This window comes from Pseudophryne corroboree, chromosome 10 (assembly GCF_028390025.1).
Source record: "Pseudophryne corroboree isolate aPseCor3 chromosome 10, aPseCor3.hap2, whole genome shotgun sequence".
In the NCBI taxonomy this organism is placed as follows: domain Eukaryota; kingdom Metazoa; phylum Chordata; class Amphibia; order Anura; family Myobatrachidae; genus Pseudophryne; species Pseudophryne corroboree.
This window is the reverse complement of record NC_086453.1, coordinates 160,588,853-160,616,056: the sequence shown is the minus strand read 5'-3', so window position 1 is coordinate 160,616,056 and position 27,204 is coordinate 160,588,853. Positions and strand designations below refer to the sequence as shown.

The 27,204-nt window shown below is 47.6% G+C and overlaps 1 protein-coding gene across 4 annotated transcripts in view; it reads right to left on the bottom strand.

Annotated features, from left to right (window-relative positions):
- Window positions 1-2,347: 2,347 nt before the first annotated feature.
- LOC134966287 (uncharacterized) overlaps window positions 2,348-27,204 on the bottom strand; it is a 34,307-nt gene continuing 9,450 nt past the window's right edge. For 3 of the 4 annotated variants that reach the window (XR_010188617.1, XM_063942901.1, XM_063942902.1), the window contains one exon: window positions 2,348-3,604. Coding sequence is in view for 2 of the 4 variants with exons in the window: in XM_063942901.1 (XP_063798971.1) it covers window positions 2,834-3,604 (771 nt within the window). In the remaining 2 variants the exon portion in view is untranslated. Of the gene's footprint in view, window positions 3,605-25,670; window positions 25,783-27,204 lie in introns of all 4 variants that reach the window. The other variant, XR_010188616.1, reaches the window with a different exon arrangement.

Below are 27,204 nucleotides of genomic sequence, written 5' to 3'. Positions count from 1 at the left end.
AGATACTGTCGATAAAACGAACCACACCCCCCACAACATACCTCACTGTGTGGGCCAAACAGCAGGCAACATCCCTGTTTCTGCTTCCATTAACCATTTTTCATGTATAGAATATATTCAGCTAGGTAGCACAAGCCCACGAGATCAAAACTCTATTACACTGTGCCAAAACCATTATGATTTTCTGTGCATACTGTACATTATTTTTCTGTATATATGAGATGATGCTGGCAGCATGTATAGAAGGCAGGGTAAACTGCATGCATTAAGACACATATGGAAGCACCACGGGAGATAACTTACATTTGGTTCTGGAAATGGGCAAAAGCAGGATTTCTGGAGGGGGGGTTTCCAAATGTTTATTTTAAAGCAATTGTTACCAGCCCATGAAGGATGCATAGTTAACATGTAAAAAGCTATAGTCTGCCCCAAAGTGAAGTTTATGTAATACAGTGCTTCAGACATATGCAGGACCAATGATAATGGTAAACCACAGGATTGGTCCTAATTCAGACCTGATCTCGGCAGCAAATGTGTTAGCTAATGGGCATAACCATTTGCAGTGCAGGGGGAGGGGCAGATATAACATGTGCAGAGAGTTATACCCCTTTTCCAATAGCTTTTTAAAATATGGGAATATGCGCGGGGGCGCGCATTTACCCGTGTTTTTTCCTAGTGGAAAAGGGTCCTCCGGCAAATTCCAGAATCAAGTGATCCGGGAATCCTACCCGGGTAGCTTGCCGGGTTGAACACGTGTTCAACCCGGTAAGCTGTGTAGTGTGAACAGGAGCCGTGTTGAGGCGACACGGCTCCCGTTCACAGTGTATGGGAGGGCGGCGCTAGGAGATCATGTGATCTCCCAGCGCCGCCCCTGCCGCGTCACTAGCCACGTCACAAACCCGGCACTTCCCGGGTTGGTGAGTGCTGTCTGAAGGGGGCTGTAGCACGGGTCGCAGCCGTGTCAGGCGACACGGCTGCGACCCGTGCTACAGTGGAGGAAAAGGGGTATTAGATTTGGGTGGGGTGTGTTCAAACAAATCTAAATTGCAGTGTAAAAATAAAGCAGCCAGTAATTACCCTGCACGGTAAAAATATAACCCACCCAAATCTAACTCTCTCTGTACATGTTATATCTGCCTCACCTGCAGTTCACATGGTTTTGCCCATTAGCTAACAAATTTGCTGCTGCGATCAGGTCTGAATTAAGCAGGGCATACACTATACAATTATCTGGCAGAGCTGGATGAGAGCAAATGACAATCTACCATTTACTCCTAAACCGGAAAATGGACAAAAACCATTGTTCATACAAACTAGTTAAATCCGTGATTTCACCAGTTTGTCTGAAGGAGTTTTTTTTAATCTTCCAGTGTTTGGGATCAAATGGTTGATTGTCATTTGCTCTCATCCATTACCAGATTTTCATTCCAACCAGCCTGATCTGGCAGATGATCTGCCAGATAATTGTATTGTGTATGCTCAGCTTTATGGTGCCCATACAGTTGTGAGATTATCGGTACTAGCCTTCGATTTGGACCACATCTGTGAGAGAAATCGGGGGATTGTATGCACATATAAGGTACCTTTCAACGCGATGCGCGGGCACGCCGGTCGAATCTCGCGTCTCAAGATATGTGCTGCACTTAATAGTGATCGCATGCTGTTTTCTACCACTTTCGATTTATCACATTGCGATGTGCGATATGTGAAGACAGGAGACGACTTCCTGGCCACTCCTCTTCCCCTCACTGCGCACATGACTGGAGAGGAGGCTGCAAGCACGCTGCTGAGCTCCGAAAAACACCGCACAAGGTAGGCTATACCACTGGCCACCAATGATTATTCCTTTTTACCAACACTGCCCACCCTCTATGCTGCTCTACCCACATTTATATAGACCCCTGCCCAAAATGCTGCGCCACTGCAAGCCCCAGCCAGCCATGCCTTAAACGCCATTATACAGCGCCACTGACCACCAATGATTATTATTCTTTTTTAACAACACTGCCCACTGTTTCTGCTGCTCTACCCATGATTATACAGGCCCCCTGCCCAAAATGCTGCACTTCTGCAAGCCCCATGTGGCCGCGCCCTAAACGCCATTATACAGCGCCACTGACCACCAATGATTATTATTCTTTTTTTTAACAACACTGGCCACTGTTTCTGCTGCTCTACTCACAATTATACAGGTCCCCTGCCCAAAATGCTGCACTTCTGCAAGCCCCATGTGGCCGCGCCCTAAACGTCATTATACTGCGCCACTGCAACCCACATCCCACCGTTATGTTGCTGCAGACTGCACATCAATGTATTCTCACTACATATTTCAGATAACTCACACCAGTAACTGGAAAACAAACTTTATTTAACCGGAATAGTTTACTTTTTTCATATTTTTTAATTTTCCTTTTTTTGCATTCTGCAGATGTCCTATGAGAACTGTGACTTTCTTTCTGGCTTCATCAGCCTGTACTGCGAGGAGGAGTGTCTATGGCTGACGTCCTCACTGGACTACAGCAACAAGCAGAAGAGGGAGGCTGCTTATACACGGTGGAGTACTCCAAGCTCACCTTCTCTGCTGCCTCGGTGGCCTGGGTCCGAAAGAAGATCGCCAATCTACGGACAGTCTTTGTCAAAGAAAATCGCAAGGTGGAGGAGTCCAAGAGGTCTGGGGCCGGTGCAAACAAGGTGTATGTGCCACAGCTGTGGTACTTTAAAGATCTCAACTTCCTCCTGGAGAAAAGGTCTGCTAAGGAGTCCATGGTGGAGTTCGAGGAGGGAAGTCTAGACATGGAGGAGGCCGAATGGGTAAGTTGCCTTTTAAATTCTTTTACCTAATACATTCCTCCTGCCATGCCACAGCTCCCTCCCCATTGAAGAATGCATTATATTTTTCCCTAACCTCTTTTGCCCTTGCAGTGCCGCGTATAGTTGCTGCAGGTGGTCCCAAGGAGGAAATTGCCGCTGTCACCACAGGCTGGTTGGGATCTTCCGGTCCGGCTGGGAGCAAAGGCATTTGCCTCATGGCCTTGCGACGGAGCATGTTGTGTAGTATACAACATGCTGTTACTACACAGTCAATTTTGTCCAGCCTCATGTTAATGGGTTTGTGAAAGATCCGGAACCGGTTCCTGAGAATGCCAAATGCATTCTCAACAACCCTGTGGTCCCTAGAAAGGCGGTAGTTGAAAATGCGCCTATCGTGGTTCAGAACTCTTTGCGGGTTGGGCTTCATTATGTGTTTGTGCAGTGCAAAGAACACGAACACAAATCCCAGGCCACTCTTTGTTTGCTCCACAGGCGGCAGATGAATGGAATTGGTGGTGAGCCTATCATAGAAGCGCATATTTTTCAAAGATCCACCATCCGAGCAATGACCATTTTTCCCAACATCCAGGAAATTAAACTCACAGTTTGCATTGACCACCGCCATGAGAACAATGCTAAAGTAGCCCTTGTAATTGTAGTAGTCCGACCCGCTGTTGGTGGGTTTGGAGATGCGCACATGTTTCCCGTCTATTGCACCACCACAGTTTGGGTAATTCCAACGCCTCTCAAAGTCCTCTGCAATAGCTTGCCATTCTGTCACGCTTGTAGGGAACTGTAAAAAAAAAAAAATAGTTAGACTATCCACTAAATATGTTTCTCTTTACCCTACAGACACCTGAAGAAGACCTCAGTCGGACCACTGCCCTCATCAACACCTCCCCTGAAGAACCTACCTCTCCGCCGCGATGTACTGGGAAGAGGAAGTCACGGAAAACAAAATTTGTAGAGGACCCTCTCCTAGCGGAGGCACGTTCATAGCTGCTACGTAAACCTGATGAGTTTGACGACTTTGCTGCATATGTCAGCAAAACAATGCGGAAGGTTTCTGCGCAGCAGCAGGTAGAGTGCCAGCGCCTGGTGTCGCAGGTGTTGTACAAAACACTATCAGGGCATCTGACACCAGAGTGGAGCGTCCATGGCCCAGAACCTAAAGCACCTGCTCCTCATCTCCCATTGTCCTTTTGTTCACCACCACCCACCTACCCTACATCTACTACTCCCCATCCCAGCTATCATTCCGGTTATCCGCAACCGCAGGCCCAATCCAACTACTCTTCCTCCACTTTCCATCCTCCTCAAACCCCTCCTCATCAAACCATCCACCCTTCCCATTTTCGTCAAACCCCAACCCCATCCACGCATCCTTCCCCCACTTTCCAATCTCCTCCTCAAACAAGCTACCCTTCCCAAACCAGCCACACATCCACTGTCTCCTCCCCAATTATGACCTCCTTGATGTCACGGGGGACAAGTGGACGAGGAGGAGGAGACAAGTCTCTTTCAAAACCCCTGGCTGCGGTGCCACTCAACACCGCAGTATCAGAATGCACCACATCTGTATATAACATTCCTGCTGCCCTGGTATATACTGTGATAGATCTTTTGCACTATGATATACAGCGTTTTAGTGGTTCCGCTTTCAGGTGGACAATGCACACATGCAGCTTGGGTCCGGTTGATGGTGCCGGGAAGCCAGAAGCCGGGCCTACCTGCGTGTGTGCATTATGCCCCTGAAAGCGCTGCCACTCAAAAAAAACAATGTATATCATACAGCACTTATATATTGCAACAGATGTGCTGCATTTTGATAATATGGCGTTGAGTGGCACTGCAGGCAGGTGCACAATGCACACATGCAACTTGGTGCAGGTTGATGGAACCAGGGACCAATCTTCCTACCCCAAGATGCATGTGTGCATTGTGCGCCTGCCTGCAGTGTCACTCAACATTGTAGTATAAAAATGCACCACATCTGTTGCAATATATATAGCATTTTTTTTTCATTTAATACACGTAATGATGCTGTTATGCACACCAGTGCCAGCAGGAATGTACTGGTGTCTGAACGGTGAGGGATGCAAAACAAATTAACTCAAAGACAGACTGGGGAATATGACATTACATACACAGAAGGTGATAGGGTAACAAAATAAACACAAAGTGAACAGAGAAGCCCAAAGGCTAAGAAACTGGGTGTCTCCCTAGTATTAGGAATGCTCAGATGGAAAGAAGCGAGATGTAGTGATTTAATACGTAGAGAACCCGAAATGCTGTTGCTAAGGGCAACAGCAACACCCTAAAGGGTTACCAACGGGTGTGGCAGTAAACTCCTTGGTCAGAGATGGAATAATAGACACAAGGAGAGTCTCCACAATCCTAGTCCTCACTTGCAGTGCACTGGTTCAGCTTACTGCCACTAAACTGACACCTGAACACCTTGCACAGTGAGAAAGGATTTTGGCAGGCAAGTCTGATAATACAGCCGCAAACTTGCAAGGTTCACAGAGTAGCAAAAGAACCCCAGCAGGTTAAACGACTGACTCCAGTCTTACTGCTAGGTCTGGATTGGCAGAGTGTAATACCAAATCCCAAGGCCTATTTGCAGTAAGCAACAAACAAATACAAAGTTTACACAGTACTAGCTAGCTTTCAGGAACTGACTAACCAACAAAGATTCAGCAGCATCTGCCTAACCTGAGAAGAGGGTTTATATAGCAGGTGCTGTCCACGCCCCACTCAGACCTCACAGACCGTGAGCACAAAAACCAGCACCGGATCCCCTGCCGTGCACAGAGCCTGTAACCACTGCACAGCAAAAGACCCGAACCGGAGTATCAGCTACGCTCAGGTTACTCCGCTAGCACTTGTCTCCCGGTTGCCATGACGACGTGGCAGCACAGAGCGGGAGACCCTAACAGTACCCCCCCTCTGACGAGGGGTCAAAGAACCCCTACCACCGGGTTTATCGGGGAACTGCGAGAAGAAAGAGCGTAACAGTCTGGGGGCATGAAGATCACAACTGCGCACCCACGACCGCTCCTCCGGGCCATACCCCTTCCAGTGCACCAAAAATGACAGCCGACCCCGAACCATCTTGGAGTCAAGAATCCTTTCAACAACAAACTCCCTCTGGCCACGTATCAGAAGAGGGGAAGGTCTTCCACTGGAAGAAGGATTACTAATCGCCCGTTTTAAAAGGGAACAATGAAATGTTTTATTGATACCCAAAGAACGGGGTAGATCTAACTGAAATGCCACCGGATTGATAACCCTAGTGATCTTATAAGGACCGATGAACCGGGGGCCTAACTTATGAGATGGCTGTCTCAACTTCAAATTCTTGGTAGACAACCAGACGAAGTCTCCTAATTTGAAGCTGCAGGGTCTTTTCCGCTTATCAAAAACCCTTTTGGTCACTAATGACACAGACACAAGGGCTTTCTTCACTTTCCTCCAAATACCTCTAAGGACCGAAACCACAGAGGAACCACCAGGCGTGGAGTCCAGGGGGTCAAAAGAATTGGCCTTAGGATGATGCCCATACACACAAAGGAAGGGAGAGATCCCTGTAGCAGAGTGAGCCGCGTTGTTATAGGCAAACTCCGCCATGGACAGATGAGCAACCCAGTCAGTCTGACACTTGGAGACATAACACCTGAGGAACTGCTCCAAGGACTGGTTCACCCTTTCAGTCTGCCCATTAAACTGCGGATGGTAGCCTGATGACAAGCTGACAGAAATCTGGAGATCGGAACAAAATGCCCTCCAGAATTTGGCCACAAACTGGGATCCGCGGTCAGAGACCACATCAAGTGGCAACCCGTGGAGGCGCACAACATGCAGCATAAATAATTCAGACAGGCGTCTGGCCGATGGCAGCCCAACCAATGGAACGAAGTGCGCCATCTTCGAAAACCTGTCAACGACAACCCAGATGGCTGTCACACCGAGGATTTGGGCAAGTCCACCACAAAATCCATTGAAATGTGGGTCCATGGCTTAGATGGAATAGAGAGTGGATGTAATGGGCCAACAGGAACCCCTCTAGGAGTCTTATTTCAGGCACAGATGTCACATGCCCGAACCCACTGATCCACATCCCTAGCCACCGAGGGCCACCACACCGCCCTAGATAGCAACTCCCGAGTTCTGGCAATACCCGGGTGACCTGCCGACTTCTTGGCATGGAATTCCAGGAACACTCGCTGTCTTAACCTAGGAGGCACAAACAAAAGACCTACCGGAAGGTCTGGAGGAGCCTGCTCCTGTGCTCTAAGGACTAATGACAAGAGGTCCTGGGTAATGCCAACTTTAATACATGATGGGGACACAATGGGCAATGGCTCCTCGGTGGTCTCCTGGATTGGAGCAAAACTCCGCGAGAGTGCATCAGCCTTGATGTTTTTTGACCCAGGGCGATATGTTATCAAAAAATTAAAGCGAGCAAAAAACAAAGCCCATCGTGCCTGCCTGGCATTGAGGCGCTTCGCTGACTCTAAATATGCCAAATTCTTATGGTCGGTGAGAATTGAGACCACAAACTTAGCCCCCTCAAGCCAGTGTCTCCACTCCTCGAGTGCATCCTTAATAGCCAACAATTCCCGGTTACCCACGTCATAATTCATCTCGGCAGGCGAAAATTTAGGGGAAAAGTAAGCACAGGGATGAAGGCGATTATCAGACACCCCCATCTGAGAGAGCACTGCCCCAATACCCATCTCAGAGGCATCCACCTCCACCACAAAAGGACGCTCTGGATCTGGGTGTCGCAGCACCTTGGCCGAGACAAATGCCCTTTTGAGACTGGCAGAAGCCGCTTTGGCCTCACAAGACCAGTGAGCAACATCCGCCCCTTTCTTAGTGAGTGCCACCAAGGGCGCCACTATAGAGGAAAATCCAGCGATAAATCGTCTATAAAAATTCGCAAAGCCCAGAAAACGCTGAAGCGCCTTCAAACTAGTGGGCTGCACCCAATCCAGGACTGCCTGTACCTTGGAACCCTCCATTTGGAAACCTTCTGGGGAGATAATATATCCTAGAAATGCGATTTGCTGAACTTCAAATTCGCACTTCTCCAGCTTCGCCCCAAGCCGGTGGTCTCTGAGTTTCTGGAGGACTAAGCGTACATGCTTCCGATGTTCCTCCAGGGAATGGGAGAAGATTAGGATGTCATCTAAGTATACAACTAAGAATCTATCCAAATATTCCCTGAGCACATCGTTCATGAAGTCCTGGAAGACTGCCGGGGCATTACAGAGCCCAAAAGGCATCACCAAATATTCATAATGCCCTGAGTGGATATTAAAGGCAGTCTTCCATTCATCCCCCTCTCTTATTCGGATTAGATTGTACGCACCGCGTAGGTCAATCTTAGAAAAAATGGTGGCAGTACGAAGCTGGTCAAACAAGACCGAAATGAGAGGCAGTGGGTATGAGTTTTTAATCGTGATACGGTTCAATTCCCTGAAGTCGATGCAGGGTCGCAACGAACCGTCCTTTTTACCCACGAAGAAGAACCCCGACCCAACTGGAGACTGTGAAGGTCTGATAAATCCCTTAGCCAAGTTCTCCTGAATGTACTCTGCCATAGCCTGAGTCTCAGGACGTGACAGGGAGTACAACCTGCTCTTGGGAAGCTTAGCATTCGGCAACAAATCAATGGCACAGTCATAGGGGCGATGGGGAGGTAGTACCTCTGCAACTCTTTTGGAGAACACGTCCGCAAAATCTGCATAACATCCTGGCAATCCTGGCAAACTTAGCTGCGAAAGCCTGACTGGAAGGCTCAAGCAACTCCTGCAACAATCAGTACCCCAACTAAGAATCTCCCCAGAGATACAGTCAAATTGAGGATTGTGGGCCCTTAACCAGGGTAACCCCAACACCAATGGGGCAAAAGTACAGACAGTCACATAAAAGGACAATTTTTCAGAGTGTGTGGCTCCAATAAACAAAGAAATCAGGCTAGTGCAAGAGGTAATTTTACCCTGGGATAATGGTTCCCCGTTTAACCCACAAATCTCAATTTCCGATGCCAAGGGTACTAAGGGAACAGAGTGTTTCAGGGCGAATTGGCGGTCCATAAAAACCCCGTCGGCCCCACTGTCCACAAAGGCCTCAGTCTTGACAGTTTGACCGAGGATCTTCAAGGTCACCGGAATGATAAAAGTCTTCTTGGGAAATTCTGACTTCTGGCCTGACAGGATATTTCCCATCACCCTCAGGCCCTGAAGTTTTCTGGCTTTTCTGGGCATGATACTACCACATGACCTTTATTCCCACAGTACAAACATAACCCCTGCTGTCTCCTCCGCGTCTTCTCACGCGAGGAGAGGCGGGTAGCCCCAATCTGCATAGGCTCCTCGGAAAATTCCTCAGAGTCTGAGGTTCCCTTGGGAAAGAAGGAAACCTCGGTCTCCCTTTCAAGCCTGCGCTCTCTCAGCCGTCTATCCACCTGAATGGATAACTGCATGAGCTGATCCAAGCTATCAGGCAAGGGATATTGTACCAGTTGGTCTTTTAACTGGTTAGAAAGACCTCTTCGGTACTGGTGTCTCAGGGCTGGGTCATTCCACTGGGTATCATGGGCCAACCTCCGAAACTCCGTACAATAAACCTCAACTGGCCTTCGTCCTTGCTTAAGGATCGAAATCTGAGCTTCGGCTGAGGCCGTCTTGTCAGGGTCATCATACAACATGCCCAGTGCCGTAAAAAAAGCATCAACACTTTTAAGCGACGGACAGTCAGGCTGCAACCCATATGCCCAGACCTGTGGGTCTCCTTGAAGCAAGGAAATCACTATGCCCACCCGCTGAATCTCCGACCCAGAAGACTGAGGCCTAAGCTGGAAATATAGCTTGCAGCTCTCCTTGAAACAAAAGAACTGCGAGCGATCTCCAGAAAAACGATCCGGGAAATTTACTTTCGGCTCCTTAACCCCTGAAGGTACTGCTGCTGCGGGAGCTCCGCCAGCGGCCTGTGAGGTGTGCATTTTAATGGACAAATCATTAAATTGTCGAGTCAGGACCTGCACCTGATCGACCACCTGTTGCAAAGTATTTTGAGGGGGTATGCTCCATATTCCCACAAGATTTCAACAGGAGTATTGGGCTGCTGAATATGTTATGCACACCAGTGCCAGCAGGAATGTACTGGTGTCTGAACGGAGAGGGATGCAAAACAAATGAACTCACAGACAGACTGGGGAATATGACATTACATACACAGAAGGTGATAGGGTAACAAAATAAACACAAAGTGAACAGAGAAGCCCAAAGGCTAAGAAACTGGGTGTCTCCCTAGTATTAGGAATGCTCATATGGAAAGAAGCGAGATGTAGTGATTTAATACGTAGAGAACCCGAAATGCTGTTGCTAAGGGCAACAGCAAAACCCTAAAGGGTTACCAACGGGTGTGGCAGTAAACTCCTTGGTCAGAGATGGAATAATAGACACAAGGAGAGTCTCCACAATCCTAGTCCTCACTTGCAGTGCACTGGTTCAGCTTACTGCCACTAAACTGACACCTGAACACCTTGCACAGTGAGAAAGGATTTTGGCAGGCAAGTCTGAGAATACAGCCGCAAACTTGCTAGGTTCACAGAGTAGCAAAAGAACCCCAGCAGGTTAAACGACTGACTCCAGTCTTACTGCTAGGTCTGGATTGGCAGAGTGTAATACCAAATCCCAAGGCCTATTTGCAGTAAGCAACAAATAAATACAAAGTTTACACAGTACTAGCTAGCTTTCAGGAACTGACTAACCAACAAAGATTCAGCAGCATCTGCCTAACCTGAGAAGAGGGTTTATATAGCAGGTGCTGTCCACGCCCCACTCAGACCTCACAGACTGTGAGCACAAAAACCAGCACCGGATCCCCTGCCGTGCACAGAGCCTGTAACCACTGCACAGCAAAAGACCCGAACCGGAGTATCAGCTACGCTCAGGTTACTCCGCTAGCACTTGTCTCCCGGTTGCCATGACGACGTGGCAGCACAGAGCAGGAGACCCTAACAGATGCACATGTGGTGCATCGTGAAAACTTAATACTATTTGCTGACATCTAGCCATGTCGGCCACATATTTCTTGAAATAAAAAGAACATATTTTTTCAAAGCAATTTCATGTGCATCATGAAAAATTTATACTGTTTGCAAAAGTTCAGCCATGTTTGCTACATATTTAAAAAAAGGTATAGTCATTTTTAGACGTTTCTCAAATGGGAATGCTGACCTTGATATATATATAGCAACAGATGTGGTGCATTTTGATACTACAACGTGGAGTGGCACCGCAGGCAGGGGCAAAATTCACACATGCAACTTGGTGCAGGTTGATGGAACCGGGGACCCATATTACATAGTAACATAGTATCTAAGGTTGAAAAAAGACAATTGTCCATCGGGTTCAACCTATTTGTGTTCTCCTATGCACGATTATTTTGTATAAAATTTTGACTGAAGTTGCTGACTGCCATTCCGATTAACCCCTCTTTTTTATAATAACCATAGTGCGTGACTATGCCCCGTAACCCTGGATACCCTTATCCATTAGGAATTTATCTAACCCATTCTTAAAGGTGTTGACTGAGTTGGCCATTACAACTCCCTCAGGCAGGGAATTCCAAACACGTATCGTCCTTACCGTAAAAAAGCCTTTACGCCGTATTGTATGGAATCTCCTCCTCTAACCTGAGCGAGTGTCCACGAGTTCTCTGTGTTGATCTAACCTAAAACAGGTCCTGCGCAAGATCTGTATATTGTCCCCTTATATATTTGTAAATGTTGATCATGTCCCCTCTTAATCTCCTCTTTTCCAGTGTAAACATGCCTAGTCTTGCAAGCCTTTCCTCGTATTCCAGCGTCTCCATACCCTTAGTTAGTTTGGTCGCCCGCCTTTGAACCTTTTCTAGCTCCAGGATATCCTTTTTGTAGTAAGGTGCACAGAATTGTACACAGTATTCAAGGTGTGGCCTCACAAGTGATTTATATAACGGGAGTATAATACTCTCGTCCCTAGCATCAATTCCCCGTTTTATGCATGCTAATATCTTATTAGCCTTCTTTGCTGCAGTCCTACTTTGGGTACTACTGCTTAGTTTGCTATCTATGAGGACATCTAAGTCCTTTTCCAGTACAGAATCCCCTAATTTTACCCCATTTAGTAGGTAGGTGTTATTTTTGTTCTTGTTACCACAGTGCATTACCTTACACTGTATTGTAACACATTCTCCATTTAGCTGCCCAAGCTTCTAATTTAACTAAGTAATTCTGAAGCAACTCAGCATCCCTCTCCGCATTTATAACTTTACACAATTTGGTATCATCTGCAAAAATTTACACCATGCTCTCTAGACCTTCTGTTAGGTCGTTAATGAAAATATTGAACAATAGCGGTCCTAATACTGAGCCTTGCGGCACACCACTTAGCACTTCAGTCCAAGTTGAAAAAGATCCATTAACTACAACGCGCTGCTCCCTATTATCTAACCAGTTTTTGACCCAAGTGCATATTGTGCTTCCTAGCCCTGATTCTTGTAGCTTGTAGATAAGTCTCATGTGTGGTACAGTGTCGAACGCTTTCGCAAAATCTAAAAAGATTATATCCACCTCTTTACCCTGATCTAGGTTTGTGCTTACTGTTTCATAAAAGCCAAGTAAGTTGGTTTGACAGGATCTGTCCTTCATAAACCCATGTTGATTCCTTTTAATGACCTTATTGACTTCAAGGAACTTCTGAATACTATCTCTTAGAATACCTTCCAATACTTTCCCCACTATAGATGTAAGACTAACTGGTCTATAATTACCTGGTTCAGCTTTACTTCCCTTTTTGAATATAGGCACTACTTCCGCTATACGCCAGTCTTTGGGAACCATACCTGATATTACTGAATCCTTAAAGATCAAAAATAGCAGTTTTGCAAGTTCAGAGTGAAGCTCCATTAGAGCCCTTGGGTGAATACCATCGGGACCTGGTGACCTATTAATCTTTAAATGTTTTAATCGGTCACAGACTACTTCCTCGCTTAAATAAGTATCTATCAGTGGGATATTCTCATTATTGAGATTATGTGTTAGTCCCTGAATTGGGTCCTCTCTAGTAAATACTGTTGAAAAAAACTAATTTAGTGTGTCCGCTATGTCATTATAATTTTTGCTTAAGACTCCCAACTTGTCTTTTAAAGGGCCTATACTCTCCTTCTTTAATCTCTTGCTATTAATGTTTGCGTGGCTGCTAAAAACTGCTAGCGAGTGACCAACTCGGAACGACCCCCATGGTGTATTGCAAGAAAATATCTGCGATTCCAATGGTACCCTAAGTGCGGTATATACTTGCACTTCTTTTCGGGGTGAGAACGTCTCCCCTAAGTGAAGTCAGCCCTATGAATAGAGGTTGTGTGATCCCTGTGCAGCAGTCACAGAAAGTGTTAATCTCTGCAGTTTGTCACTCAAATTACTTTGTTGCATTTTTTCCAGAAGTGGATCTGGGAGCTGTTACCCACAGACCAGCTGCAATAATTATGCTGGGTACACACTAGACCAGTGGCTCTCAAACTGCACCCTGGGGTGCTTCAGGACACTTGCAGGGGTGCCTTGGATTGGTGGTCCAGGACCAATTCAGAATATTTATAGTTAGTGTTATAGGCAAAACCAGTGCTGTTGGCTGGCAATCATAACATATGTGCACAAACAGAAGCAAATCCTGTCCCCTACCACAGGGCCGGTGCTAGGGTGTTTGGCACCTCCCTGCAAACTATAAATTTGCGCCCTCTCTCCAATACTTAAAAAAGGGACAGTGCGTGCCTTAAAAAAGGTGTGGTATCACAAGGAAGGGGCATGGACACACAATGGGTGGTCTTCAGTATGCCGGCTGTCGGGATCCCTGCGCACAGTATACCGGCGCCGGGATCCCGACAGCTGGCATACCGACACTTATTCTCCCACAACCCCTCTGGAGGGAGAATAAAATAGTGTGGCGCGCGTAGAACGCCATCGTGCCTGTAGCGTAGCGAGCGCAGCGAGCCCACAAGGGGCTCATTTGCGCTCGCCACACTGTCGGTAAGCTGGCGGTCAGGCTCCTGGCGCCGGTATGCTGGTCGCCGGGAGCCCGACCGCCGGCAAACCGTACTACACCCCCACACAATAGCACCCCAATTCAAAGTACGCCACACAGTAGCACTGTCTTGTCAGTACACTGCATGTAATAATAATAATAATAATGCCCACAGTAGAAGTGCCCTTTATACACATACCCACCATATCAGTGCCGCTTATACACATACTAATGCCAACAGTAGCAGTGCCGCTTATACACATGCCCATGGTAGCAGTGCCACTTATACACATGCCCACGTTAGCATTTCCGCCTGATATACATGCCCACGGTAGCAGTTCCATTTATACACATGCCCACGGTAGCAGTGCCCCTTATATACATGCTCACGGTAGCAGTGCCACTTATATACATGCCCACGGTAGCAGTGCCGCTTATACATATGCCCACAGTAGCAGTGCCGCTTTATCTCTGCCGCTTATATACATGCCCATGGTAGCAGTGCCACTTATATTCATGCCCACGGTAGCAGTGCTGCTTACATACATGCCCACGGTAGCAGTGCCGGTTATATACATACCCATGGCAGCAGTGCCACTTATATGCATGCCCACGATAGCAGTGCCACTTATTTACATGCCCATAGTATCTGTACTGCTTATATAAATACCCACAGTAGCAGTGACACTTATACACATACCCATGGTATCTGTGCCGCTTATATACATGCCCACAGTAGCAGTGCCACTTATACACATGCACACGGTAGAAGTGCCGCTTAAAAAAAATTAGTCTGAAAAAATTGGAAGCACACTCTTGCAACAACTTTTCAAAGAGTTAAACTCACTGTTGTGTTGGGCTGCCCTGAACACAGACAAGCTTAGTGCATTAGCATGTAGAGGGGGAAGGGCTCAAAAACCCAAGTGCGGAGGGACTGAGTTTCAGACTGTTATGTCAGGGGTTATTCCCACTCGTGAGTGTCCACGACACCCATAGAGTGAAAATAGAACCTGTAGTGGGTGCAGCGATCACGCATGGGAATTCTTAGCGCTTGCCCTTACTGCCATCATTCTGGCGGGCGGAATGCCGCTGTTGGGATTTTGACAGCCAGCATCCCACCCGCTGGTAAATAGTATGTAATACTCCTTTCACACCGCAAGTATAATCTGGGATATTTCCGGGTTGAGCTAGCTCAACCTGGGTCAAGGTGCAGTCTAAAAGCACCATTTTTAAATATACCGGTTCGAGTAACCCTGCATTTCAACCCGGTATAAAAGCAGTGTTATACACGGGTTGGTCCCAGGTGAATTTAACTCTAATGTGTCCAACCCGGGTTATTCAACCCTGCATTCATGTAAAAGTGCTGATTGGCTGTTCTTTGTGTGCCTTGATGATGTCAGCAGCCTGACCCCTGCTACACAGGAAAGAACAGAGAGCATTAAGAATTAGAGCTGTTAAGAATTAGGGGTGAGGCAGAGATTGCTAGGCAGCTTACTGCATACCTCCCAACTTATTAAAAGTACAAAGAGGGACTTTGGGGCATGCCCAAAAAGGGGGCACAGCCTATATGAAAGAGGCATGGTCTTGTGGCAGAGCTGCGATCGCGAGTCATGCCCCCCTTGTACCATCACTGAGGGGGCATGCCCAGTGCTCTCTGAGCTTCTGGCATGCCCCCTCTCCCTCTGTCACCTGCTAAGCAGTGCAGCAGTGACACTAGCCCCCCACCACCACCACCGCGGGAAAATGTGGGTCGCGGGTGGGACAGTCCCGCGAAAATCGGGACAGTTGGGAGGTATGTTACTGGAGCAGTTAAAGATGCAATTGTATATAAAAACATACAGTAGCTATGTTTAATGAAATCCATGGTATTGTAATTGCTGACCTGGGTTGAGTTAAAAGGAGCCAACCCTGCAATAACCCGGGTTGAAAGTGTAGTGTGAAATGGTCTGACCTGGGTTCAAAATACTGGGTCGGGCCCGGGTTTGCAGTGTGAAAGGTGTATAAGCCATTTGAGGCAACTCTTTGGCCCTTCCTAAAACCTATTTACTCTTTCTATATGTGGGAGTAAAGGCGGCCCTAGTCACAGCAGATATAGGGGTGGATTAGGATGGAAAACCAGCTCGAGAAATGTCTGGAAGCAGCCCTAATGGGCCGGGGTCTTTTGCTGCAGTTGGACCTGTAACAACATGCTAATATCACCACGCAGCCCCAGTGGCAGATTTAGGGGTCTGGCCACCCCTAGGCACAACATTATTGGCCATCTCTTCCCCCCCCCCCCACACACACACACACACACACACACACCCACACACACACACACACACACCTACATGCACCTTCTGGGGACCTTTGCAACACATTCCTCTTACTTCTACTTTCCTGATTGTTTGGGCCTTGTGATCTCCCTGTGGTCACATGACATGGATGCAAGTGATGATTACTCCCTTCCACCATTCCAGTGTGCTTTGCTTACCTTCAATGGCAGCACTGTGCACACATCGGCATCCCCCTTTCTCCACCGCTCCTCTCACTGCGTTTGACATAGCAAGTCACACGCAGCATTCAGCACTTGTGAGACAGAGCGGCACGCGCAAGCTGGAGAGGAGAGCCGATGCTGTCCCCATAAATCAGGTACTGAACTAACTGGCGGTGCAACAATATTTGGTGTGCAGAGACTCTATTTCAGCGGCAGCCTTTCTGTGTGCCTACGAAGACCCATTGGGCCCTAAGCACACACTTGTGCTGCTTGGTGGGAAGTCCGCTTCTGTAAGGTGGTATGGACAATGGCCTGGTGTGCCGCCCCCAGGAGGTGCCTCACGTTCCTAATGGGAAATCGAGCACTGCACAGCCCTTCCCTGGTGAACATCTGTGCGTCCTAATGTTCAAGGACTGATGCACCCACTGTCAGAATCTTTACTGCACCAACTGTCAGAATCTGTACTGCGCCTCTGTATGATCCACATTGGGATGTATCTGCGACGCAACTCAAATGGAAAACAACCTCTACTGCACTCAACATCACCAGTGCTCACAATCAGATCAGGCCATAATGCTGTATACTATGCCATAGTGGTGCTTACTATATAACACCTCCTACTGCATTCCCACTGGCAATGAGCATGACACCCAGAGGGTGAAACCCCTAGCAACGAGCATGACACCCACCACGTGAAACTCTAGGCATTGAGCAGTTATTGTAAAAGTAATTAGAAGCTTAACTGTAGGGCATAATGTATCACAGATATTGTGGTGTGTGGCATAATATGTTCCAAAGGACATTAATGTGTGGGGTTTAACATGGTGGAATTACTATTTCTCTGACGTCCTAAGTGGATGCTGGGGACTCCGTCAGGACCATGGGGAATAGCGGCTCCGCAGGAGACAGGGCACAAAAGTAAAAGCTTTAGGATCAGGTGGTGTGCACTGGCTCCTCCCCCTATGACCCTCCTCCAAGCCTCAGTTAGATTTTTGTGCCCGGCCGAGAAGGGTGCAATCTAGGTGGCTCTCCTAAAGAGCTGCTTAGAGTAAAAGTTTTGTTAGGTTTTTTTATTTTCAGTGAGTCCTGCTGGCAACAGGCTCACTGCATCGAGGGACTTAGGGGAGAGAAGTGAACTCACCTGCGTGCAGGATGGATTGGCTTCTTAGGCTACTGGACACCATTAGCTCCAGAGGGAGTCGGAACACAGGTCTCACCCTGGGGTTCGTCCCGGAGCCGCGCCGCCGACCCCCTTGCAGATGCCGAAAAGTGAAGAGGTCCAGAAACCGGCGGCAGAAGACTTTTCAGTCTTCATAAGGTAGCGCACAGCACTGCAGCTGTGCGCCATTGTTGTCAGCACACTTCATAGCAACGGTCACTGAGGGTGCAGGGCGTTGGGGGGGGCGCCCTGGGCAGCAATGATAGTACCTTATTCTGGCTAAAAATACATCACATATAGCCCCTGGGGGCTATATGGATGTATTTAACCCCTGCCAGGTCTCAGAAAAACGGGAGAAGAAGCCCGCCGAAAAGGGGGCGGGGCCTATTCTCCTCAGCACACAGCGCCATTTTCCCTCACAGAAATGCTGGTGGGAAGGCTCCCAGGCTCTCCCCTGCACTGCACTACAGAAACAGGGTTAAAACAGAGAGGGGGGGCACTTATTTGGCGATATGACTACATATATTAAAATGCTATAAGGGAAAAACACTTATATAAAGGTTGTCCCTGTATAATTATAGCGTTTTTGGTGTGTGCTGGCAAACTCTCCCTCTGTCTCCCCAAAGGGCTAGTGGGGTCCTGTCCTCTATCAGAGCATTCCCTGTGTGTGTGCTGTGTGTCGGTACGTGTGTGTCGACATGTATGAGGACGATGTTGGTGAGGAGGCGGAGCAATTGCCTGTAATGGTGATGTCACTCTCTAGGGAGTCGACACCGGAATGGATGGCTTATTTAAGGAATTACGTGATAATGTCAACACGCTGCAAGGTCGGTTGACGACATGAGACGGCCGGCAAACCAATTAGTACCTGTCCAGGCGTCTCAAACACCGTCAGGGGCGTTAAAACGTCCTTTTACCTCAGTCGGTCGACACAGACACAGACACGGACACTGACTCCAGTGTCGACGGTGAAGAAACAAACGTATTTTCCTTTAGGGCCACACGTTACTTGTTAAGGGCAATGAAGGAGATGTTACATATTTCTGATACTACAAGTACCACAAAAAAGGGTATTATGTGGAGTGTGAAAAAACTACATGTGGTTTTTCCTGAATCAGATAAATTAAAGGAAGTGTGTGATGATGCGTGGGTTTCCCCCGATAGAAAATTATTGGCGGTATACCCTTTCCCGCCAGAAGTTATGGCGCGTTGGGAAACACCCCTTAGGGTGGATAAGGCGCTCACACGCTTATCAAAACAAGTGGCGTTACCGTCTCCAGATACGGCCGCCCTCAAGGAGCCAACTGATAGGAGGCTGGAAAATATCCTAAAAAGTATATACACACATACTGGTGTTATACTGCGACCAGCGATCGCCTCAGCCTGGATGGGCAGCGCTGGGGTGGCTTGGTCGGATTCCCTGACTGGAAATATTGATACCCTTGACAGGGACAGTATTTTATTGACTATAGAGCATTTAAAGGATGCATTTCTATATATGCGAGATGCACAGAGGGATATTTGCACTCTGGCATCAAGAGTAAGTGCGATGTCCATATCTGCCAGAAGATGTTTATGGACACGACAGTGGTCAGGTGATGCAGATTCCAAACGGCACATGGAAGTATTGCCGTATAAAGGGGAGGAGTTATTTGGGGTCGGTCCATCGGATCTGGTGGCCACGGCAACAGCTGGAAAATCCACCTTTTTTACCCCAAGTCACATCTCAGCAGAAAAAGACATCGTCTTTTCAGCCTCAGTCCTTTCGTCCCCATAAGGGAAGAAGACTGCAGCAGGCAGCCCATTCCCAGGAACAGAAGCCTTCCACCGCTTCTGCCAAGTCCTCAGCATGACGCTGGGGCCGTACAAACAGGTGCGGTGGGGGGTCGTCTCAAGAGTTTCAGCACGCAGTGGGCTTACTCGCAAGTGGACCCCTGGATCCTACAAGTAGTATCCCAGGGGTACAGATTGGAAATTCGAGACGTCTCCCCCTCGCAGGTTCCTGAAGTTTGCTTTACCAACGTCTCCCTCCGACAGGGAGGCAGTATTGGAAACAATTCACAAGCTGTATTCCCAGCAGGTGATATTCAAAGTACCCCTCCTACAACAAGGAAAGGGGTATTATTCCACACTATGTTGTGGTACTGAAGCCAGACGGCTCGGTGAGACCTATTCTAAATCTGAAATATTTGAACACTTACATACAAAGGTTCAAATCAAGATGGAGTCACTCAGAGCAGTGATAGCGAACCAGGAAGAAGGGGACTATATGGTGTCCCTGGACATCAAGGATGCTTACCTCCATGTCCCAATTTGCCCTTCTCACCAAGGGTACCTCAGGTTCGTGGTACAAAACTGTCACTATCAGTTTCAGACGCTGCCGTTTGGATTGTCCACGGCACTCCGGGTCTTTACCAAGGTAATGGCCGAAATGATGATTCTTCTTCAAAGAAAAGGCGTCTTAATTATCCCTTACTTGGACGATCTCCTGATAAGGGCAAGGTCCAGAGAACAGTTGGAGGTCGGAGTAGCACTATCTCAAGTAGTTTCTATGACAGCACGGGTGGATTCTAAATATTCCAAAACCGCAGCTGTCTCCGACGACACGTCTGCTGTTCCTAGGGATGATTCTGGACACAGTCCAGAAAAAGGTGTTTCTCCCGGAGGAGAAAGCCAGGGAGTTATCCGAGCTAGTCAGGAACCTCCTAAAACCAGGAAAAGTGTCAGTGCACAAGGGTCCTGGGAAAAATGGTGGCTTCTTACGAAGCGATTCCATTCGGCAGATTTCACGCAAGAACTTTTCAGTGGGATCTGCTGGGAAAATGGTCCGGATCGCATCTTCAGATGCATCAGCGGATAACCCTGTCTCCAAGGACAAGGGGGTCTCTTCTGTGGTGGCTGCAGAGTGCTCATCTACTAAAGGGCCACAGATTCGGCATTCAGGACTGGGTCCTGGTGACCACGGATGCCAGCCTAAAAGGCTGGGGAGCAGTCACACAAGGAAAAAATTTCCAGGGAGTGTGATCAAGTTTGGAGACTTCTCTCCACATAAATATACTGGAGCTAAGAGCAATTTACAATGCTCTAAGCTTAGCAAGACCTCTGCTTCAAGGTCAGCCGGTATTGATCCAGTGGGACAACATCACGGCAGTCGCCCACGTAAACAGACAGGGCGGCACAAGAAGCAGGAGGACAATGGCAGAAACTGCAAGGATTCTTCGCTGGGCGGAAAATCATGTGATAGCACTGTCAGCAGTGTTCATTCCGGGAGTGGACAACTGGGAAGCAGACTTCCTCAGCACGACCTCCACCCGGGAGAGTGGGGACTTCATCGGGAAGTCTTCCACATGATTGTGAACCGTTGGGTAAGACCAAAGGTGGACATGATGGCGTCCCGCCTGAACAAAAAACTGGACAGGTATTGCGCCAGGTCAAGAGACCCTCAGGCAATAGCTGTGGACGTTCTGGTAACACCGTGGGTGTACCAGTCGGTGTATGTGTTCCCTCCTCTGCTTCTCATACCTAAGGTACTGAGAATTATAAGACGTAGAGGAGTAAGAACTATACTCGTGGCTCCGGATTGGCCAAGAAGGACTTGGTACCCGGAACTTCAAGAGATGCTCACAGAGGACTCATGGCCTCTGCCGCTAAGAAGGGACTTGCTTCAGCAAGTACCATGTCTGTTCCAAGACTTACCGCGGCTGCGTTTGACGGCATGGCGGTTGAACGCCGGATCCTAAGGGAAAAAGGCATTCCGGAAGAGGTCATTCCTACCCTGGTCAAAGCCAGGAAGGAGGTGACCGCACAACATTATCACCACATGTGGCGAAAATATGTTGCGTGGTGTAAGGCCAGGGAGGCCCCACGAAGAAATTTCAACTCGGTCGATTCCTGCATTTCCTGCAAACAGGAGTGTCTATGGGCCTCAAATTGGGGTCCATTAAGGTTCAAATTTCGGCCCTGTCGATTTTCTTCCAGAAAGAATTGGCTTCAGTTCCTGAAGTCCAGAAGTTGTCAAGGGAGTACTGCATATACAACCCCCTTTTGTGCCTCCAGTGGCACTGTGGGATCTCAACGTAGTTCTGGGATTCCTCAAATCACATTGGTTTAAACCGCTCAAATCTGTGGTTTTGAAATATCTCACATGGAAAGTGACCATGATGTTGGCCCTGGCCTCGGCCAGGCGCGTGTCAGAATTGGCGGCTTTGTCTCACAAAAGCCCATATCTGATTGTCCATTCGGACAGGGCAGAGCTGCGGACTCGTCCCCAGTTTCTCCCTAAAGTGGTGTCAGCGTTTCACCTGAACCAGCTTATTGTGGTACCTGCGGCTACTAGGGACTTGGAGGACTCCAAGTTGCTAGATGTTGTCAGGGCCCTGAAAATATAGGTTTCCAGGACGGCTGGAGTCAGGAAAACTGACTTGCTGTTATCATGTATGCACCCAACAAACTGGGTGCTCTTGCTTCTAAGCAGACGATTGCTAGTTGGATGTGTAGTACAATTCAGCTTGCACATTCTGTGGCAGGCCTGCCACAGCCAAAATATGTAAATGCCCATTCCACAAGGAAGGTGGGCTCATCTTGGGCGGCTGCCCGAGGGGTCTCGGCTTTACAACTTTGCCGAGCTGCTACTTGGTCAGGGGCACACCCTGGCTGAGGAGGACCTGGAGTTCTCTCACTCGGTGCTGCAGAGTCATCCGCACTCTCCCGCCCGTTTGGGAGCTTTGGTATAATCCCCATGGTCCTGACGGAGTCCCCAGCATCCACTTAGGACGTCAGAGAAAATAAGAATTTACTTACGATAATTCTATTTCTCGTAGTCCGTAGTGGATGCTGGGCGCCCATCCCAAGTGCGGATTGTCTGCAATACTTGTACATAGTTATTGTTACAAAAATCGGGTTATTATTGTTGTGAGCCATCTTTTCAGAGGCTCCGCTGTTATCATGCTGTTAACTGGGTTCAGATCACAGGTTGTACAGTGTGATTGGTGTAGCTGGTATGAGTCTTACCCGGGATTCAAATACTTCCTTATTGTGTACGCTCGTCCGGGCACAGTATCCTAACTGAGGCTTGGAGGAGGGTCATAGGGGGAGGAGCCAGTGCACACCACCTGATCCTAAAGCTTTTACTTTTGTGCCCTGTCTCCTGCGGAGCCGCTATTCCCCATGGTCCTGACGGAGTCCCCAGCATCCACTACGGACTACGAGAAATAGAATTATCGGTAAGTAAATTCTTATTTTTTCCTGTGGTGGCCGAGGTCTGTTGGTGCAGGGTCAAAAACTGGGGTGTAAGGTAGTTTTTTCCTGCAAGGCTACGCCCATTTCATAGAGACCATGCCCATTTTTGGTAGGTCACGCCCCCTCATCCCGTCGGGAGCGCTCACACAAATATAGTTTTTTTTATATCTATGGGGAGGGGCACAATTTTTAATGCCAATGATGGCGGGGTGCACGCATTTTTAAATTTCGCATTTGAAGCCAAATTGTTTAGAAACAGCCCTGCAAGAAAATATCTGCAAGTCCAACGTTACCATAAGTGTGGCATATACCTGCGCTTGCTCGCGGGGTGAGAACATCTCCCTAATTGAATTCAGCGATATGAATAGAGGTTGTGCAGCAGCCACAGAAAGGGTTAATCTCTGCAGCTTGTCACTAAGTTACATTGTTGCAATTTTAGCTGGGAGCTGCAATAATTACTCTAATACATAACACAGCCAACACTTCTATATTCACACAATATACTGCATGGTGAATATAGAAGTGGTGCTTACTAAACAGCACCTCTTACTGCGTACCACATCACCGCTGGTCACACTCATATCAGGCCCAAAATACTGTATACTATACCATAGTGGTACTTACTATATAACACCAGGTGCTGTGCAGTGGTCAAAACACACTAACTGGTCCCATGCTGTTGTTGAACTAAAGGCCTATACACACGGTGAGATTCAGGCTATGCTCGATTCTCAATATGCAACAGGGGCTAGGTCGGCATCGCAAGCACATAACGGGGGAGATTCAAATGTTTGAAAAGTCAGTTGGGAGCCTGTTTTTCATATCTAATAGACAGGAAAAAACAGACACCCAACCGACTTTTCAAACATTTGAATCTCCCCCAATGAGTGTGCTTGCGATACTGACTATGTGCGATTTTGGCTAAGTGTCAATTTTGACTATCTTGCGATTTGCACTAACTTTTCTTACGATTTTGACTATATAGTCAAAATCGTTAGAAAATATCTAACCGTGTGTACACACTATTAGTGTTCCAGTGGGTGACCATATAGAATGTGTGGGGGGCACCTGTACAGTATGTGTTGTTATGCTATTTATACTCTGTATGTTCTGCCAGATTAAACACCACTGCAACAAAGTCGGATTAACAGCCAAACATGTTGGGTGCAGCTTCCGAAGGTGACGTGGTAACATCAGACACCGCTCCGAGTGATTTCAATCTATGATGTAAGTGAGCATTTATTGTGGAGTAAAGCTTTTAAATATACTCAGTAGTGCACACTTCACTTTACTCTTTTATATATCTATCTATGGGCCTAATTCAGACCTGATCGTAGCCATGCAAAATTTTGCATGGCTACGATCAGTTACTCAAACAAGTAGGGGGATGCCAGATTGTCTGGCCCTACCCCCTTTCCTTCCCCAGCACAAGTACAAAAACATCGCACAGAGGCAATGCTTTTGTACTTGACAAGTAGCTTCCTACCAGCGCAGCTCCTGCTGTCCGGGTCACGCAGCCGTCACGGCCCGCCCCCACACGGTCCGGGCACGTCTGCGTTGCACGGACCGCACCCCCAAAACAGCGGCACAACGCCGCCGGCCCAATCAGGCAGAGGCGATCACTGGGCAGAGATGCCGATCGCATCTCTGGCATGTGCAGGCGCACTGCGGCACCAGCACATGTGCAGTTCAGACCTGATCGCCCGTTGTGTGAATATGCACAGCAGAGATTAGGTCTGAATTAGGCCCTATATACAGCTGCCAGTGAGGCAGGGATGTGCTGCTGTCAGTGAGGCAGGGATGTGCTGCTGTCAGTGAGGCAGGGATGTGCTGCTGTCAGCAAGGCAGTGATCTGCTGCTGTCGGTGAGGCAGGGATGTGCTGCCCACTATCTCCCTACCACCCCTGCCTGAGTCTCCCACATTCCCTGTCACCCCTGCCTCAGTAACCCAGTATCTCCCAGTCACCGCTGCCTCAGTAAGCCATTATACCTGTCACCCCTGCCTCAGTCACCCCCCATACCAGTCACCCACTGTCCCTGTCACCACTGCCTTAGTCACCAACCATCTCCCTATTGCCCCTGCCTCAGTCACCCTCTATCTCCCTATAACCCCTGCCTCAGTTACCCACTGTCCCTGTCACCCCCGCCACACTCACCCACTATCTCTCTATCACCCCTGCCTCAGTCATTTACTATCCCTGTCATCCTTGCCTCAGTCACCCACTTTCTTCCCATACTTACCCAACCCCTTCCTATCACCCCTCCCTCATTAACCCACTATCTTCCAGTCACCGCGGCCTCAGTCACCCACTATTTCCCACTCATACATGCTTCAGTCACCCACTATCTCCCAGTCATCCCTGCCTCAGTCACCTACTGACACTGGTGCACACATTTCTGCTTGCGGCCTCCTGACGGGGTAAGCTGAAATGTGCAGTGTTGAAGGGTTACCTCTTCTGTCTTTGTAAATATTACTTTTTATATGATCAATTTCCTTATAATAGTTACAGTGTAAAAGTGAATATTTCTATTTCCCTAGTGAAGGGTTAAAACATGCTATATGAACTCTTATGTGTTTGCATGGATGCGTGCTGCCCTGTGCTAGGTGCCTTTGTCTCTCATACAGATACCAGGCCTGTGTGGGTCTGGCATCCAAGGTCAGTTCCATACCAGATGAAACTCGTTCTTTCTACCCAAATATACTGTGTTACAAAAACTTTGTTAAATGTTTGAGAAACTTGTAGAAAACCCATATATGGACATCCGCCTTTTTCTGTTCTGCCTGGTAACTATTAACGAACCAATGGGAGTGTAACGACATGTCAGTTACACCCATATGCATTGTCATATATACTTTTGTTAACTTCATAATAAACAGTGTGAATTTTTACTGCTTGTGTTGTGCATGTACCTTGTGGTTAAAGTTTACACTCCAGACGTCTAAGAGGCCATCACATCGAGGGTTAAGGTATAAGGGCAAATCCTTTCAGCTGGGGGCTATGTCCGGAATTCAGTGATCGTCCCTGAATGGTAAAAATAGAGAATTTATTGTCTGTCTTTGCCATACAGGATTGCGGTCATACACTGAAGCTGAATCCGTGTCAGTGTTCCGGGAACACGTGACAAGGTAATATTTAAGTCCGGGACTTAATATTACGAAGTTTTATGTAAAAGCATAAAACAGGTATCAGGGATACCATAGAATCTTTAATGTCTGGGACTTAAAGATACGTCTGAGAAAGGACCAGGCGTCCAAGCGCAATTCTCCAAAGACGTTAGTATCTGGGATACTTAAAAAAAAAAATAGACCTGGGGTCTATACATAACGTAGATTATACCTCGATCTGATCGTCTATATATATATTCTTGTATGTTGTAGTGAGATAAGTTCTTATATTTGGTTCAGACGGCTGGTAAGTTTTCGTCTGCCAGATATCTTTACTCAAACACTTTTCTTGCTTCCTGTTTAAAACGCTGTATTTTTCTGACATCTTGTACGAATGGTAAGCGTACCCGTCAAAAGATTTCATGTTCTCATTATACAGATAATATTGTGATATTGTCAATGACTAATTAACTGGTGTTAGCTAATGCATGCATAGAAAGTTTTTGTAAATTGCATTTTTTGTTGTGAAATTGCATAGAAGGTTTTTTTTTTTTTGTAAACTGCATTTTTGTTGTGATATTGCATAGACAGTTGTTGTAAGTTGTTGTGGAAATTGCGTAGAAAGCTGGTGTAGATTGCATTTACTATGGGAGGGGGTCAGAGTAAGACAGTCATTTATCCCCCGCCCCTCCCTGGTGAGACATGCAAGATGTATGTCGCCCGCAACTCTACCTCAGAGTATTACTTAGTTAACCCATGGGTGGATAATTTAGCGGGATGGACAGAGAAAGCAGGACAGGACCCATTCCTACGGGAAGGCAGTAATTACCCTTTCTATATGGAGATTTAAGAAAAAATGTCAGTTTAGCACAGAAGCGAAACTGCAGAGAACTGTAAATCTTTTAAAATCCCTCTCGCCTCCCCCCCTTGCATTCCAATGTATCCTGCGCTCAGAGACACAAATCTCTTGGCAGCAGTAACCCTTTCACACTAGATGGGATCGCCTCCAACTTCACTGCTGGAGGGTGCGTCCACTAGCTCTATCCCTAGCACCAATAACCCAGAGTTTAGATAATAGTAAAACACTGTCCCAAGCCCACCATTACCCTCGATGGCTGTATATCTTATTTGCGCAAAGCTTGCAAAGGACGCAGCTATACACATATGAAGGAGGTCTTTAAAACCCGTGCTCCTTTGCCTGTGCTTTTTTTTTTTTTGCCTGTCGCTGTGGCTTGTAAACAGAAACCTTCATAGTCTGTTACTGCGTTTTGGAAAAGGTTTAAGGACTGCTGGACAGATGACGCTGGCTTACCTTTGCTTAACTCAGAAAGCTTACTCA